Source organism: Saccopteryx bilineata, chromosome 1 (genome assembly GCF_036850765.1).
Source record: "Saccopteryx bilineata isolate mSacBil1 chromosome 1, mSacBil1_pri_phased_curated, whole genome shotgun sequence".
NCBI classification, from domain to species: domain Eukaryota; kingdom Metazoa; phylum Chordata; class Mammalia; order Chiroptera; family Emballonuridae; genus Saccopteryx; species Saccopteryx bilineata.
The window spans coordinates 204798732-204817155 of NC_089490.1; the positions used below are offsets into that span (position 1 = coordinate 204798732).

The 18424-nt window shown below is 51.5% G+C and overlaps 1 protein-coding gene across 1 annotated transcript in view; it reads right to left on the reverse strand.

Moving 5' to 3' along the window:
• Positions 1-18424, reverse strand: part of SYNPO2 (synaptopodin 2) — a 138600-nt gene that overhangs the window by 25790 nt on the left and 94386 nt on the right. Inside the window, exons 2-4 of the mRNA XM_066233948.1 lie at positions 11490-11641; positions 6914-7728; positions 2321-4482 (exon numbers count right to left, since the gene is read on the reverse strand). Of these exons, the coding sequence (XP_066090045.1) occupies positions 2321-4482; positions 6914-7728; positions 11490-11641 (3129 nt within the window). The remainder of the gene's footprint in view (positions 1-2320; positions 4483-6913; positions 7729-11489; positions 11642-18424) is intronic.

Consider the following 18424-nt stretch of genomic DNA (forward strand, 5'->3'; position numbering starts at 1 on the left):
AGCTGTGGGCTTGCCACCTGCATGCCTGGCACATGTCTCAGAAACTTTCTGAGAACCCCATGGCCATCCCAGTCATGTCTGTTGTGTCGTTAGTCATGAACCCCCAAAAGTGGCTCTGTTCAGATCAGCACCTGTCCAACAGGAAGTGGACAGAAAACACGTGTCGTGACTGCAAACCGCAGAACGCCGGACAACTGGGAACACCTCTGGGCCGTCACCACCACCCTGGGCTCCTTTTGAACTGATGAGCTCAAACTGACTACCTTGTGTTCAGTGATCTTTCCTCTAATTTATGCCGTTCCTTAAATGCTATGCAAGGAATGCAAAGTAATAAAAAAAAATCTCTCCTCTCCTGCTTGACCTGGAAGAAGCCTTTTTTGGTTGTTCTGTTAGAACAGAATGCGACATGCACAGCACCCAACAGACTCCTTTGCAGGAAGGAATCCCTGCATGCAGGGCTGTTCGAGGACAGACAGACGGCTTCTTCCTTTATCTTGCACGAACCTTGTCACTGACTTCCCGAAAAGCAAATGAGAGACCCAGCGGCATCCTGTGTTTGTCACTTCTGAGAAAACTGCCACCAGAGGTGACAGGAGAGCTCCCAGAGACAGGGCAGGAGAGGCAGTGGTGCAGAGAAGCAGACAGGCTTGCAGAACGGAGAGGCAGGTGTCTGAGGAGCGGTAAGGGAACGTCAGAGAAATGGCACAGACCAGAACAGCTCATAGACAGGGAAGGTTGTTGTTGTTTTTTGTTGTTGTTGTTGTTTTTTAAAGTACATTGAACAGATAAAGAAGAAAGTCGTATTTTAATAGGAGAGTGGAAACAGAGCAGATTGACAGGGATGGCAGGAAAAGTCAGGAACACAGAGGCTTCCAGAGGGTTACAGTAGTGCCCTGTCCCCCACCCCCTCCCGAGCCCCAGAGAGCGGTGGGGAGGGGCTTCTGAACAGACCCCCTGTGTGGAGTAGACAGTTTCCCCGGAGCTGTCAGAAATGCTTTGTGATTCTCTACGCGAATTCACATTGAATATTTTCCAGGGTTGGTCAGACTCAGACTTAAAATAGATATGAGAAAGGTCTTTGGGTTCCTGTCAGTAATGTGGCTCACTTCATGGCCAACTGGGTGACGGCATGGTGTGGGACCAGTCCAAATTTACAAGGTAACCTTGTCTGAGTCCTCCTGGTCCATCAAAGAGAAATGATCAAAGGTAGGGGCAAGGACGGAACTGCTAGGAGCAGTGGGGGAAGCAGTTGTCAAACAGCAAAACAAACACGAGAAAAAAAGAACAACAGAACCTGTGAGGTCACTCAGAAGTGGTGTAAATCATGGCGGGGGCTCACCCTGCGGCCTCCACACACCGGGTTGCCCTTGCTCCACAGTCAGCCTGCGGTGGGTTTCCCTCCTCTCTCCCAACCACGCGGTCTCTCGGGAAGACGATGGTCAGGTGGACCCTTAGCCACAGCCCGCCTGTCCCTGCGTCTTCGGACGCCTCTGTCCAGGAAACCAGCTGCGCTCTCTGGGGCAACTGGAGAAATGCTCACTCAGTCTCCCAAGTAACTGGCGAGAGAGGGAGGCGCCGTGGAATCACTGTCCCAGGGCAGTTTTCCTTCTCGTCCTATCCACCTAACTCTAAAGATGTCTCTCAAAATGAGTTCCTGTGCTTCAGACATCCCGCAAGGAGCCAAATACAGCATAAGTGCTCAATCACTTAGCAACAGCCTCTCTCTCACCCACTAACAAAACCATGTACGTTCCCCAAATCCCTCTGTGCCCGAACTGCAATGTCATCCAGGTGGCTGAGGTGTGCAGAACAGACCACCCTTGCCCTGATAAACTTCTTCTCCCTGAACACTAGTAATAGAGATACATCACTACTTAAAAAAAAAAAGAAACCTGTCGATGCGTGTTATGTGCTTGCAACTCCCAACTTGTCACCCTACGTGCACAGCTGTCCTGTCCCAAAAGGGCTGTGCCCTGATGTTGGAGAACAGTGGTCACTGCTGGCTTGTGGCTAATGCATGAACCCTAAGTCCTCTGCTTACTTAATGTCATGGCACATGTCTATTTGGGGTGTCCCCTGATTTTTTTTAAAAAAAAGAAGATAAATATGGTGGAAGCCTATCTGAGTCAAATTTATGACTCAGTGACAATATTATGCTCCTTGGACCCACATTGGGAGGTGACATCTGAAATTAAGTAAGTGAAGGACTTGCTAGGCATTCATGGGGAATCAAGTAACACTGCAAACAATTTGCTGCAAGCAAAGTGGATACCCAGCTTCTGCCACAAGGTTACCCTTCTGCGATTGAGGGTTTCCACACCTGTGCTGTGACACCGCTTTTCTTGGCTGAGAACTTGGGCCTGGGTGCCGCAAAATACGACGTGGAGGCTGACTCTGGCTTTGGAGAGCTGGGGACGCCCAGGGGCACTGGGGATGCGCTGGCCTGTGAGGTGGCCTTCGGGAAGAAGGCCGGCTGGGGGCTGAGGGCTGGCGCCAAGTACACGGAGGAGGGCTGCGCGTGGGTGGGCGAGCTGGCGTTCACCATGGGGGTTGGGAGATCCTGCTTCCTGGCCGGCACGGACTGGACCTTGGCGGATGACCTTTGGGGGAGGGCAGCCTTTGCATCCGGAGGTTGGAACGTGAACAGGGATGCATTTAGCTGATATGGTTGGTGCTTCATGACATCCAAAGCGTTGAGGGGTTTCTTGCCCTTTTTCTTGCTGGTTTTGGAGGCCTGTAGGGCTGACGGCTGGGACTTGACAGCGGCCAATGGGTAGGAGGGCGAGTGGATGGGGTTGTAGGCCACCGGAGGCGGCGCTCGGATGTTGGAGGAGTACTTCCACCCGGGCGGGAGCGACGGAGTGGGGGACTGGGTGCGCGCGGCGTGGGCCTGCACGGTGTCGGAATCCACCACGTACTTCTCCATCCTCGACTGCCTTTTGGCGAAGAGCTGGGCCCCTTTCCCCTGCATCCTGGGAAGCTCACTGGACGGCTCTACGGCACCCACGTGGTGCGCAGCGGTGCGGGCTGGCGTGGGAGCGGCTGGCTTGGCATGGCTGACTGTGTAGTTGACACTGGCCACGGCTGCCTGGGGGCCTCTGATGGGGCCGGCCAGATTGAGGGCACTGGCGGGCCGCGCGGGAGGGTAAGGCGGCTGGGCTATTTTGATGGATGATGCAACCGGTCCCTGTGACTGGGTGGCCATCGGGAAGGCTGGAGGGTGGGCTGGGGCCACGCCCAGTGACCAGACTGGAGACACAGGAGTCGCTGGCTGGGAGGAGGAAGACTTGACTGAGGGTTTCGGAGCGACAGGAGGGGGAGTCTTCTGCTTGGCAGACGGGCTCTGCATGAAATTGCAGGCCTCTGCCCCTAAACTGAGGTAGTCTTCCTCGGGGCCCGAGTCGCCCCCAGCCCCGGCGCCGCGCTTGCCTTCCGAGTTTTGGAGAAGCGACAGGAGTTCAGGATTCGGGCTGACTTTGGGCTCCTTGAACGTGAACATGGGTTTGGTGGTGCTCCTGCGCTTGGCCTCCTGCAGGATGCCGGTCCTCTTGGCGGGCACCGCGATCCTCTCGTCCCGGGAGGCGATGCGCTCTGGGGACCAGGGCGCGGGCTGCGGCCACGGCGGGGGCGGCGCGGGGCTGGCCAGGGGGCTTGTCGCTGCTCCACGGGCCGAGACTCCGGGGGGTGGCGTGACCGAGGAGTAGGGCGGCGGCGCGGGGAAGTCGGCCGTGGGGCTGGTCACGCTGCGGGGCGGGGAGAAGGCGGCCGCAGGGAGGGCCCCGGAGCCCGGGAAGGGCCGCGCCGTCCTGTTCATGGGGACCATCCTCGGGGGCTCCGCCGCGTTGGGCGCCGCGCTGAAGCCATTGTGTTGCGGCACGCTGCTGGGAACGCGGCTCACCTCAATGTAGCTCCTGCTCACCGACCGCTGAGCGCTCACCGTTGCCTCCTCCGTCCGTGGGTAGGCGATCACCGGGCTCGGGCCGTCTTCGCGCGCCCCCGTGCCGGCGGCGTCCTCCTCCTGCTGGGCCGAGATCTGGTCCATCCGCTCCCTGCGCCTGGCGAACATGAGGGCCCCCTTGCCCGACGTGTCAGGTAGCATCTCCATCTTGTCCCCGCGGGTCAGTTTCTTCTCAATGTCCCCGAGCCCAGAATCCCAGTCGAAGGTCACAACTGGCGCGCTGTCGTCCGTGCCGGACAGTAGCTCCTCGTCCCCGTCCGAGTCGCTGGCGCCCAGAAGCGTGGCCTCAAAGGAGCTATCCCAGTCGCCGTCCTCCGGGTCCCCCAAGTCCTCCCGCCGCTGGAGCTTCCCGGTCCCGTAGCTGACCAGCGTGAACTTCCTGGCCCTCTGCCGGCGCTTCTTAAACATCAACACGCCCCGGGAGTGCGGGCTGGGCGCGGCCGTCAGCAGCAGCGCGATGCTTCTGCATTTGGACTTGGCTTCCTTAACCTGCTTCTCGGAAAGGCTCTCGCTCCTCCGGAGCCCTGGGGAAGGACAGAGTCACATTGAGCCGGGAGGGCGAGGCAAGCGCCCAGCTACTAGGACGTGCCCCCCTGGAAGAGGAGAGGGGGAACCCTGCCGGCCACTGGGGACTGCCGGTGGGCTGGGGGGGCCTTCCAGCCCCCTTCTGCTCCTCATCTCCCCGTCTGCATGGCCACAATGCCGCGTGTGTCCACGGTGACACGCAGAGGTCTGCCTGCTCCTGAAAATGCACGGTTTGTGTGTGCGGATTAGAATCTACACCTCATTGTTGGTTTCTAGGTAGACCCTTAAGCTTTGACAATAAATCTTGGCTGCCAGGAATACCAGTTACTCAGATGCGATCAAAAGGGGATAATTTAAGGACAATATTTTGTGGAGAGAAAAAAAGTTAAGACACAGCTTGTACATCCATATTTTTTAAAAAATAAAATGTCAATATAAAACTATTCTCAAGCATTTATTTTTTTTTAAAAGTAGGGGTGGTATGAGAAGGGGGGTGTTATTTAGCTTAATTTACTTTTAATGTAATGACTTTAAATATTCAAGGTTTCTTTTTACTTAATTTTTTTCTGACTCTGATTTCCCTCCAAAGTCTTTACGCTCCTGGAGACTGAATTAGTGCAAATTCAGAAAACTAAATGAATAATAACTGAATAAAAAATGAATAATTCACTAATCATGATCAACAATAATTCAGGACATTAGATCATTGTTCATGTATGTAACTTCAGCTACAAAGCTGTCTAGATAAATCTGTGTATCATGAGTTGTTATAATTTAGAAATATACTATTTTAGTTGCAGCAAGAATAAGTGTAAATCTTGGGATCATTTAAAAGTTATACAACTGGTGACCCTTTTAAATGTGGGTAAGAGCTGCTACAGAACTTAAATAATTTAAAATGAGAATTGGACAATTCAAAAATATAAAATGTTATCATTGTTATAAAAAATCGGTGGCAAATGAATTTACAGCCTCTATTATTTACAACCATGTATTCTATGATAACGAGCACAATTCACAAGGAAGTTTTGAAGTCCTCAAACAGGTAAAAGGGAGTTTCAGAAAAAAAGTTTTGCATATTTTATGATTGAAAATTAGCTCTTTTTGCATAAAAAATAAACAAGAAATTAGCCTTCTTAGTGAACTTAAAAAAAAAATTAAAAAGAGCAGAGTTGTTTTATAACCAAGTTACAGATATTCACTGGTAATAAAATTTTTACTTAGAAAAAATAATAAACTGTATGGTGACTCCTCGATGTAACTTTTTCATGATGGGTTATACAACTTAACGTGAAATTGACAGTCACAGTTGCTGCTGACATCACTGCCAACATGTAAAGTATGTGAGTCCGCCTTAATACATTTGTTTAAAATCTATAAATGTGAAGATGCCTACAGACGCTTCCCATGCATGAAATGATTAACAGCACACTTGCCAATAAAGCTGCAAGTGGTCATGCTAAAAATATGCTTTGAAAGGAATGACGACAGGTTAGAAGACTCAATCGGCTTTTTTGAATAACCAAGTTCATGACTGTTGTATATCATTCAGACATCTGAGTGCCTTTGCCCACCGGCTTTTACCTTCTCAAAAGATGTTCCAAAATTTGTTGGGGGGGGAGAAAAAAGAAAGAAAATTTGCACACAAAAAATAATCATAAAACTTCATGGCTGTTCTTATCCTGGTTCTTCTTTCTCTAATCACTCCCCTGGGTAAAAACCAAAACACTGGGAAAGGACTCGAATTTAAACACATTTTTCTGTCTGGGGACATTGAAATGCTTCCACGTGGCCCTGGAGACTGAACTTGGGCGACCGGGGTGGGGGGTGGACTGAATGCTCTGCAGTTCTAGTGAAGACTTACAAAACGGAGTGGATCGGGTAACTGCCCGGGACCCACATGTTCTTGTCCGTCAACTCACTTCTGCAAGCATCATCAAGCTGCACAGTGATTTGTTTCAAAATGAGAATCTGCCCTGAGAATCGGTGTGCAGCCTGCATTTTACAGACACCTGTGAGCAGCAGGCTCGACAGTTCCTGACATTTAAACTCAGAGTCCACGCTCCTTCAAGTCCTGTCCTGTGCCCTTTCAACATGGAATAGAACAACATTCCGAGATGTATCAAAAGAGGCTACATGAACCATGTCATCATCCTTAACAATTCTTGTGCCTTTGGGGGATAAAAGAAAGTGCATTAAAAACACTGAACTCTCTACTGCACAGCTCAAACGTACTGCCTCCAGTTCAGAAATTGGTATTGTCTACAGTTTCATGGTTGTTATTTTGTGCATGAATACTTTTTAAAAGCCAATGAGAGACAGAAGAAAAAACAATATTTTGAAAGAAAAAAAAAAACCATCCATGCAGACCAAGCAGCAGAGTGCCCACGAACCCCCAAACCCCTCGGCCAGCCCCCCGGCAGGACTCACGTGCGTGGCGCGCTCTGTGCTTGTGGGGTCTGCTGTGATCCCTCTCTGAGTGTGGATCTTCCCCCTGCTCCGTGCCTTCTGATGAGACTGCGAAGGCTACCAGAGGGGGAGGTGCTTCTGACTGCCCTCCTTCTACTCGAGAGTCCACACCCCCCTCTCCTGGCGGCAGCCAGCACCCTCCTGTCTGCTGCCTGTCAGAGCAGTCGAGGATGACTTCCACTTGGGGCAGCCCCGCGGCCCCCGCTTCCTGCCCCGGGATCACTCTCAGCTCTTGGCCGCTGCAGATCTGGATGGTCTTGCTGGACCTACGAGAAGGGTCCCACTTCTCACGGGTGGAGGCTGAGTTGACGTGGGCAATCCCACTGTGGTGTATGTTAGGATCTGGGTCAGGACACTTAGATGTTTCAGCTCCCAGGACAGCCGCCACTGCAGGGTCAGCAGGGCCTGTGTGTGCCTCCCGTGAAAGAGACAGCTGTCGCTCAACCACAGGGCCTGGCCAGCCCATGTCCGCCTTCTCCTGTAATGTAACCTCCCCTGCTGAGCATCCTCTCGGGGTGTCCGGCACGTGTGGGGGATCGGGGTAGCAGAGGCCTGTCTCTTCTTTTTTGCTCCCAGGAAAAGTGGGACCACGTCCTTGGTCCTCAGCGAGGGGAGCTCCACTCTTGGCTGGGGCGATGCAGGGCTCGCCATCCTGGCTCTCAGCGGCCGGTTGGATCTGCAGTGTGGCACTTTCCACGTACCCCCCGTGGGGGAGGTGCTTGTGGGCTTGGTCTTCGGTTCCAGAGATCAATGCCTCACTTATTCCACTGGAAGTTCTGCACACAGAAAAATCACCCCAGTTAGAGCCAGTGCCTAACACCTACCTGTCAAAGGGCTTCCTGACGCTTTCATACATCTAATATGTGACACAGTCACAGTGCTTCCTCCGAAATGTCAGTGGCAGTATTTGAAAACAAACATTGGCAACATGTATATATCTTATGTATGTTTAAAGATCTCCCAAAAGAATTTTTCTTTAAAGCCAAGCTTATAAGAGATTACAAAAGCTAAACTCATCCTAAATCCAGCTTTTTTTAAAGGACAGGTTTTAGCCACATGGATGCTCTTTATCTATAATTATTTGATTGTTCCCCCCCCAAAAACTGTGTTTGTTACAATGCAACAAAGCATTTGGGTGTCTTAATGGACTAAGTGTAAGGTCTGGGGAGTATAAAGTCACATAAACACCTTCAGCAGCGTCCGAGCGGTATTAATACACAGATTATTCAAAGAGTCCTTTTAGAGGCTGCGCTTTCTCGAAGGGAATGGCACACAGGCTTGTTTGGTAAGCCCCAGTGAGTGTATTTGGTCATCAGTGGACCCCAGCCCAGCACTCCAGGGGAAAGAGAAACCCTCTCTGCAGGCTGCAATGAATCAGTGCGTCATGCAGTATTTATACCCGGGGACGTCTCCCCTTCTCTCGTGTGAACCTGCCTCTGGGAGCATTTTCTTTACAGGACCTCTGAGGTCAGACTGTCCCCCTCCCCCTCCGCTGAGAAGCGCAGGTCTCTTCTTTTGAAAAGACCCTAAAATTCCCATTTGGTTTTGCAAATGTGGATTGGCAAGGAGCAATGGCGGTCCATGGGCAGAAATTCTTGCTAAAACTCTGTAACCTCTGAACGGCGCTTGGAAGCGAAGCCGTTGGAAGACCAGCTGGAGGAGATGCCTCCTCCATGTCTCCTGTTGGTAAGCTCTGTTTTTTTAAGGAGCAGCAAGGGTCTCCCTGGCCCTCTCTCCCACCCTCCAAGTGTGCCCCGACTCATGCGGAACCCCTCAGATGAAGGGACGGAGGAACTCCTTCTTGTCTGCTACAGCGAGTTAGCTCAGGATTTAGGTGGTTGTGCCATTTCAGATGAATATTATACTTGGCTTTGGACCGCATTTAGCCAAAGAAAACTCAACAAAAACAAATGAAACGCAGCTTTTTCTAAGCATGTAAATCAGTACAGCTTCCTAGGGATACAGGGGAAAAAAATTTGTAATGTAGTATTTTGAAAACACAATGACAGAAAATCAGCTCTTTCTTAAGTTGGAGATGATGGAGACGCTCTCAGCAGCTGAAGCTGAGGGCACCAGAAGGTCAGAGTTTTCGTGGGCGAAGGCCTCATGGAGGGAGCTGGATCAAATCACTTCGAATTATGTGAGCAATCACTTCGGAAGCAGAGCCCAGTCTGAACTCCTTCCAGCCGCAGAGGCTGTCAGACAGGTTTGTTGGTCAGATAAATGTTAGCCCTCCTTGGTCGCCAAGGTAAGAGGACATCCAGGAATAAAATCCGGAGAGCGCCAGTGGTTAAAGGTCCACACCCTGAAGGGCTCATTTCCATTCGGTCTGCACAGGTCCACCATTCCAGGATCGATGTCTGGTCGGTCGGGCAGCCAACCCTGACACCCCAAAAAGGGTTTCTCTGGCAGTGAGGGGGATCATTTTATTTTGAAGAAACAGAAGACTCAGGAAGAACCTTTGACCTCTGCCCTCACTGCCTAAAAGAACTGAGACAGGCTACCTCTTCCCAGAACAGAGCTGTCACCGGAGACATCTACACAGAACGGGAGCCAGGCGTGCGGGATGGGGAGACTGAGGGAGCCCCGCCATCAGACTCCTCTCTGTGCCCCGTTGTCCCTTGTGGCTCCCTCTTCCCCTTGCAAGTCCCAAACCCCAACCTGTTTCTTTAGCTCCAGGTAGCATACGACCCTACCTGACCCCTCGGACCCCTTGTCTTAATGAGCTTCATACATACAAACATAATTAAATCTGCTTGTTTGCTTCTGTTGGTCTTTCTCATGTCAAGTTAGAGCAGCCAGAAGATCCTAGAAGATTAGAGTAAAATCTCCTTCTCTCCCATGCATAGTTGTATTATTAAAAATGTCTTATTTTAATAACATTTAAGAAAATAGAGACTCAGTGATGAAGAGGTGGCCCAGAAAAAGTAAACCACCTGCCTTAAAGTGACCGAGGGCAGTCACATGAGCGGGAGAGAGGTTTACACCCGGAAACCATGGTCAGACAACCGAGTGGCAGTGATGACGACGATTACTTCACCAATTACTTATTTGGTGAAGTCAAAATACTTAAGAGAAACTAATAATAGTCATGATTCTATTTATTGAAGGACGGAACCAGTCCAGTGATTTCGGACAGTTCACATATACGTAAGACTCAACTTTAAGCCACGGCAGGTTTCCCTGGGGAGAGTCATCCCAGCCAGACCAAGAGCTAGTAGGGAATGTCCCAACCCGAGCACATTCCAGAGACGCTGGCCTCATTAGGTCAATGCAGACACTGAACAGGGAGCCAGCCAGAAAAGGCATTTTCCCCGTTTTGGATGTGATGGAACCTTGTCAAAGAGGGTAGTGTTCAAACGAATCAGGTTCCTATGGGCCCGTGGCATGCACTGTGACGGCACAGGGCGGTCTTCCTGCTGGGTTCCTTTGAAAAGCCAGTGGGGGCTCTATCAATAAGCAGCACCCTCAGGGCGCACACACTGGGCTCCACGGGTAAATCTTTAGATGGGAGACACTGTGGGCAGTGCCAGGTTTCTTTCCTATTCATAGGACATTGGCCACAGTGTGAGCTCCTGTTTGTACAGAAACGCAAACATGCTGACTGGTTGTCGGAGGGCGGATGCTGTATGTCGTGTCTCTGTAGGATGAGGACAGAACCTGGGGGTGAGGGGTGGCGGTTCTGTCAGGGGACCTCTGACACCTCCAAGCAAGCCGCCCCCCAGGAGGCCAGCGTCTTGCTCTTTGGAGTCATTAGAAGGCCATGGTTGGGGTCTAACTGCGACGTTGGTGTAGACTGGGCTCTGGCTTGCACACACATGAAATGTGGATGCTTCAATCGTGTGTGTGTGTGTGTGTGTGTGTGTGTGTGTATGTGTGTGAATGCCTTCATTGTTTGCTTTTACCTTTAAACTTCACGTCTGCGTTTTCAAGCAGTTAGTGGGGAGGTTGGATTTGAGGAGATCAAATTAAACAAGTAATGTGTGCTGACAGCCCCCAGACTTGATTCTAACCACCTGCTCTTGCCAGACTCAAGCTTTGGTTCTGTTGGGGGTCCTGGCAAGCAGGAATTGGACTGCTTTCAAGGTGTTTTGTGGTTGTTTGTGTCTTTCTCCTACGTGTTTTCTTTCGATAAAAAGGAATAGGTGGGTAGTGCATTGGTTTAACGTTGAACTGTTTTGAACTCATCTGTGAATCTGGGGATTATAAGTTAGTGATCTCGGTCCACCACACAACCCTGACCCGGGAGGATTAAATTATGCTCAACCGACTGAACTTTCTTAGAAACTAGTTTCCAATAACTCAGCTTTTCAACGAAGTTCTTGAAACAAAGCTTATTCAAGTTAATTTTTAACGAAGCAGAGAATCCAGTGGATTGGGTGGAGTCGCCACTTTTCCCAGACGAAGTGGTTCTTCTATTTAACTGCCCTGACTTCAGCCGAGGACCCCCAATTGCCCCATGAAGGACCACCGTGCGTGTGCCGGAAGCCGGAGTCAGCTTCCGGAGGAAGCCCGTGTGCCGGCCCAGGGGGCTTACCGTTTGACGAGCATGTGCAGGGAGTCTGCTACGCTCTCCATCAGCCTGATGACCTGGGAGTAGGTAAGGTCGGAGCATGGGTTGCCGTTGATGGAGACCACTTCATCCCCCTCACAGAGCCCGGACCCTGACGCTTTGCTCTGCCTGCGGATCTGAGTGGAGCCAAAAAAAAAAAAAAAAAAAGGCAACAGTGAAAGGGGTGTAACTTGTCAAAACCACGCCACCATTGCCAAGAAACCTGCACTTGGGACAGGTAAATTGATGGGCCATCTATAACATCAGCCCTGAGTTTTTGTTCACCTGTTAACCTGTGAGACTGTCTTAAACATGTTCCCTCCCCTCCCCCACACACATGTAGTATGCACCAGGATATCTCTATTTCATTCACAGCATTGTAGATAAACAGAAAAGGAGAGGAAATCTATTCCATGGGAACGAGAACACAAGAAATAAAGAATAGAGAATATGGACTCCGACCCTGATCAGAGAGTGACTTCTCCCATTCAGATAAAAGGTAAAAAGCCTGTCCAACTAGGAAGGCAGGTGGGCACTGACCGTCGGAAGGAGAGACGGGACCGGCAATCCACTGAAGGACGGAGCCTTACAGTGGAATGAACCCAAGGAACTACCCTAGCAGAGCGGGGAGATTAGACAGCCAGGGTACTAAGTATGATGTCAAAGGGAAAAGACCTACAAGACCCCAGGAGAAGAGACACGCGGGATAAAGTAACGGCAGAAGACCCCCGCCAGGTCTCGGTGAGGAGCGACTGAGGGGTTAGATATGTATCCTTACGATAATGTCAGTGTTGGGCTGGTCATCGTCCCTCTGCCCTAACAGGTCCTTTCCCATGGGCGCCTGGGGGACTGGATCTGGCCAAAGGGAACCCCGGTCAGATATCGAAACACGAAGGGAACATAGTCTGTTGTGGACCGTTAATGGCAAAAAGCCATTATAGATTCGAGGTTTGGCAGGGGGCTAAGTTCTCCCCCCTCCATCTCCATATTTGGCTTTGATGCTGAGTATCTGCACCCACTCCACTTCCTTCCTTGGGTTGCAGGAAGCAATATACATGCCCTTCCTCTGACTCTTTGTTTGTTTCAGATGTTTGTAAATTTCACTAATGTATCCTGTTTTTGCCTTGGGAAAGTTCCTGTCTTAGCCTTTGATGTGCAACTTTGTATCAGGGCCCTTGATTTGTATAGGTCTATATAATAAAGAGAACTGGGGCTATGAGGCACTCAGATACTGCCAGGCAGTTTGAAGAGTCCTCCCGGTCCCATCGGTTTTGTTTTGACAAAGTGTGTTTCCTCAATTCCGCACCGTTATTTGGAGCCGTGCTGGTCCGCGGCAATAGTCAGGCAGGGATCTCCCTGCTGGGCCCCTGGCTGTTTACTGATCCAGATGGCCATAGGTCCTGTCCCATCTGTCTGCCCCTCACCACGGCGGAACTCTCGTCCTGCCCCAGTGTGTGCATCCCTGCACACCACCTCCCTGCGTGTTCGAGCCCAGGGGTGATAAGCAGCTCCTGCTCTTGTCTCGGGTAAGGAGTTATCATCGGTGCGCGGAGCCTGCCTTTCTAGTCTGTGCGTCACCTCGTCTTTGAACATGACTTCCTGTGGGAACCCCAAGTGACAAACGTGTTCAGATTTCACTTTACAGTGTGAGTTCCACAGTTCTCCATGAACTATGTGCTGTGATCCCACACTCTCAAACTCGAGAACACTTTAAGGTACGAGTGTTGACACCTTCTAGGTGACCCCTCTCTGACCGTTAAAATCAAGGTTCTGAGTCAGAGAGGTCGCCACCAGGTCAGCAGCTCCTCTGAGAGGCTGTCTTCACAGCCAGGCTCGTGGTCGATGGGGCACAAGACGGACTTCGGTTCCTCTGCCAGGCGTCCCCAAACTACGGCCCGCGGGCCGCAATGCGGCCCCCTGACACCATTTATCCAGCCCCCACTGCACTTCTGGAAGGGGCACCTCTTTCATTGGTGGTCAGTGAGAGGACCACTGTATTTGGCAGCCCTCCAATGGTCTGAGGAACAGTGAACTGGCCCCCTGTGTAAAAAGTTTGGAGACCCCTGCCGCTGCCCACTATTTCCTCCTATGGTCCCAAATGATCATATGTTCGCTGACCAAGAGGTGAAGTGGGTCTCTCCGAGGACGTTCACATTTTAATCGAGAGCTCCTGGAAGCAGAAGAATGTCGTTCCCTGCCGAAGCACCGACCTGAGTGAGGTGGGTCCCGCAGGCTTTGTTCCAGAAGGCTCCAGCCTCTCAGGGTCGCAGTGCTCATCTACAGAAGGCCTTCCCCTTTGCTGACCAGCCCCTCTCATTCCTCGTGTTTGGGAAGAACACACGCTAACTTACTGCAAAAAATCAAACGGGCTGAATATTCCCAGGCCCATAAGGAAGCAACAAATGGCAACGAGAAAAGAGTATGGACCCACATTGTAAAAATAATCTGTTTAACTGTCAGATACATCTGCCTTCTTTTGTTTCACATGAAATTGTTAAAATAAAGACTCACGAGAAAGCAGCCAATATGTGGAGGATAAAACAATGTGCAACAATGAACATTTACAGTTAGGGGTGAGAGTTTTCTTGTTTATGTTTCTTTCACTTAAATATATTTAATTTTTTACAAAATAAGGTTAGGTGGATAATAAAACTTTTTTTTGAAGCATAAACCCATTCGTACACCCCTGGAGTATGGGGGCCCAGTGGATAAAGTGCTGACCTGGAACACTGAGGTTGCTGGTTCATTCAACATCCCTGGGCTTGCTGGACCAAGGCACGAATGACAAGTAACCAATGAATAACGAAAGCGAAGCAACTATGAGTTGATACTTCTCACTCCCCCCTCCTCTCTCTGTAAAGTCAATAAATAAAATCTTAAAAAAATAAAAATAAAGACAAACCCATTCGTGCAGTCCAGTCAGATGTACCGGAATACGGACAGAAAATTCACCCTCCGGAGAACCAGAAAGGTTCTTTCTATTTATGTTGCTGAAATGTGTGACGGAACGCCCTGCACCCCACATGGCCGGCCTATGGGGGGCGTGTTCTCTTTATCCACTGTGAGCTGTGTGTGTTTTAGCAGCTTCATGGGTTTGCAGGGCAAGGTGAGGAGGTGGTCCTTGCGAAAGCAATGAACCCTGGATGGATGGAGTGGTCAGTCATCCCGACGTGTGTGTGTCGTTGCGGGGAGGTCGCCGCCCCGATGGAGGATGGCTGGGCTCACTGCATCTCTGAACTTAGATGGGTTCTCCTGCACCCGGGCCTCAGTTTTCTAACGAGCTAGTAAGCGTGGCCTCTCCCGACAGCTAAGGTGGACTGGAAGCGGTATGTGTGGGCACAACGGGAAACAGTCCTCGGACATGCTCACGGGAGGCCAGAGTGAGGCTGTGTTGGCTCCTTACACACACAGGCGAGGAGCATGCCAGGTGAAGGGAAGGGGCATGCAATGTTGGTATTTGGTCACAAGATGCTTGAAAACATCTGGGTGTGGTTCTGTTCTGGCTGGTTTGCCCAGTGGTAAAGTGTCAGCTTGATGTGTGTAAGTCCCAGGTTTGATTCCTGGTCAGGGCACACAGGAGAAGCAACCATCTGCTTCTCTGCCCCTCCACCTTTTGCCTCTCTGTTTCTCAATTTCTCATCATCTCCTGCAGCCATGGCTTGATTAGAGCAAGTTGGCCCCGGGCACAAAGGATGACTTCATGGCCTCCACCTCAGGCACTAAGAAGAGCTTGGTTGCTGAGAAAAGAGCAAGGGCCCAGATGGGCAGAGCATCGCCCCCTAGTGGGCTTGCTGGGTGGATCCCAGTTGGGCATATGTGAGACTCTGTCTCTCTGCCTCCCCTCCTTTCACTGAATTTCAAAAAAGGAAAAAGAAAACATCTGGGTTTATTTTCAGTTCTTATCCATATATTTTGCATTATCTTTCTGTAATACAGTGTGTTCATAAAGTCATGATGCACTTTTGACTGGTCACAGGAAAGCAACAAAAGACGATAGAAATGTGAAATCTGCACCAAATTAAAGGAAAACTCTCCCAGTTTCATACCTATTCAGTGCAGTTCGATGTGGGCTCACACATAGATTTTTTAGGGCTCCTTAGGTAGCTATCCAATATAGCCTCTACAGACTCGTCACTGACTGATGGCCTACCAGAACAGGGTTTCTCCACCAAACTGCTGGTTTCCTTCAACTGCTAATCCCACCCAGTAATGTTAGTCCTATGTGGTGGCGCTTCGTTATAAACGCACTGACATTCACTTTGCACTTTGGTCACGAATTCAAATTTAGCAAGCCACAGAACACACTGCACTTTCCTCTGTACCGTCCACATCTCGACTGGCATGGCTGTGGGCTGCTCCTCTGTATACATGGTGTTACGTCATCATCTGCGCATGCGCACATGCTGCCACATCATCCTACAGAAACTAGGGTGACAATGGGTGAGGGCAGGGACTAAGGTCAGGGAGGACACGGAAGGGACTGGGTGGAGGTCACAAACCCTGTCCTGCTCAGGGTATGCACCATGGTTGAGAAAGATGGGTTTTGTTTGATCGTGTTTTCTTTCTTCTTCTTCCTCCTTGGTTACTATGTTAAGAGTTATATATATTCTTGAAAAATTGGGGAATACTCAACAGTACAACCCACTAGGTTACGAATGCCAAGTCGAGCATGCTCATCTTTTGCAAACTGTGACCCATGTCAGCACCTGAGGTAACCCCCTTTTCTCTGAGAGCGTCCACTCAGAGACACCGTTCCACACTGTGGACGCCCCCCCAGCCATCTCCCTCCCAGTGCCTCTCGGTGCCATCAGACCACAGGACGAGCTGGGACGGTGGCAATGTAAGTCTTTACTAAGTATTCTGCCCTCTTGCTTACGACCTCTTGACCCTGCCAGGGACAATCTACTTCACGGCAACCAAGTGAAAGCGGAAGCTGAGGTTTCCTGGGAAACACAGCCTTATTTTTGGACCACGGGATGGATCCCTGAGGAGTGTCAGTGACGCTACATAGTTTCCCAGATGGACACTTCCTTGGCAAAATGACAGAATTCCTTCTGCCTGTCCCCTTATGATGGCTTCATTTCTAAGTCTTCCAGGGACTGGCTTAGAAGCTAGGATCAGGTCTGAGCTCTCCTGGGACCCTGCCCTTCAGCTCGCCTGCGGCGGGTATGTCTGCCACATCTACCCGGTCAGCTTCCTGTCAGTGAAACGAACCTCGTCTCACGGGCTGCGTGTTCACGTGGGAGTCCTCGACAAGTCCTCTTGGGAGGTGTCAGTCAGTGGCGGAACCAAGACAATCTCCTCAAATTCCACGACTCTTATCTGTTAAAATATATGAAAACGATCTAGCCTATGGAATGGAGGAGGGCTCTTCTTAATCTGTCCAGTGCAGTCTGGGAGACCTGGCGGTAAGTGAGAGAGGGTGAGAAAGATGACCGTGGACCATGGGCGAAGTTTGAGAGAGACGCCCTGATGGGAAGGGGAGAGCAGCTCTCTCCGAAGTCCCCGCCCTCCCCCCCCACATCAGGCCCTGGACAAGACCCCCCCTCACACCTGAGCCGAGGCTGGGTGGGCATCCCCTTTGCCCCGCCCCCGGCTCCCAAACCAAAGCCCTGGGAAAGTCTGTAATCCTCAACTGACCCGGGAAATGGTCAGAAAGGTCTCCAGGAGGCTCAGCAGAGCGATGAAGACGCAGCTCAATTTCAGACGTCAGGAACCCGCTTTGAGTGGCTGGCTCTCTGGACTCTGAGGTCCAGCCTCAGTTCTTGGCAGGGTGGGGTGGGATGGGGTTGGGGGTCCCCAGCACCGAGGCTGAGTGCACGGCTATTGGGATTCATGCTCACAGGGGGTACGACGTTTTAGGGAACCAACAGGGGAGAGCAGTGTAACTGTCAGGGAAACGAGGGGAAAGCAGGCCAGGATCTGGTGGGAGGAGTGAAAGCAGCAATGGCCCAGGAAGCAGAGGGCATCCTGGGACCGAGACCAGGAGCTCAGCTGGTCAGCCAGAAAGGACGGCCGAGAGAATATCGGGAATGCGGGGTAAGTGAGCGGGAAACAAGTGGCAGCTGAGGAAGGTCAGAGAGAAGATGGCGGCCAGCTTCTGTTCCGAGCTCCTTCCAGGCGCTGGTGCGCTGCAGCGTGGAGACGACAAAGTGCTGTCCCGGACGCCCCCGGGGCTGGACCTGGTCTGGAACTGAGTGACACAGAGAAGGCCTGGGACGCCGACAATGGCTTCCATCATGTGGGGCGGTTTCCTCTGGACACAGAGGGGCCCCCGGCGGCTCCTCCAGCCCAGATCAAGGCTGAGGCGTGAAACCCACGACCCAGTGCTGCCCCACTGGCTTCCTGACTGTGGCAAACGGTGCCAGTCCCGTGGGTGGCCCGTTGAGAGTGTTGTCTGAAGCCATCCTGGAGGCCTTGCCTCAGGCCAGCCTTTCCAGGGCTACCAGGACCTACCGAACCCCTTCCTGACCAGAACAACTCCAGGGGGTGCTCTTTCCTGCCAGTGAGCTCTGAACCGACACCGAGCAGCAGGACTAGTAGCTCTTATGGAGGGGCGGCTACGTCTCCATGCTGCCAAGGAGAATAGGTGGGCGCTCTGGCCGGGGGGCAGGGCAGAGCGGGGGTGGGGAGTGGGGGGCTGGCACAAGGTGAGTGGGAGGGGGGCACGTCTGCAGAATGAGGGAGGGGCCGAAGGAGGCGGCTCCCGAGGAGCAGGAAGGATGGTCAGGGAAGCCCCTGTAGATCACACAGGAGGACACCTGCGTGAGGGAGACGAGACGCTGTGTGTGTGAGTGTCTCTCGCGGGGAAAGTGGGCGATGACTGTCCACTTGCGCAGCTGTCCAGAGGAGGGCAGATGATTCTGGAAGGGCTTTTCTCCTCCACGATAGCACCGGTCAGCGCAGACAGAGCCGAAGAC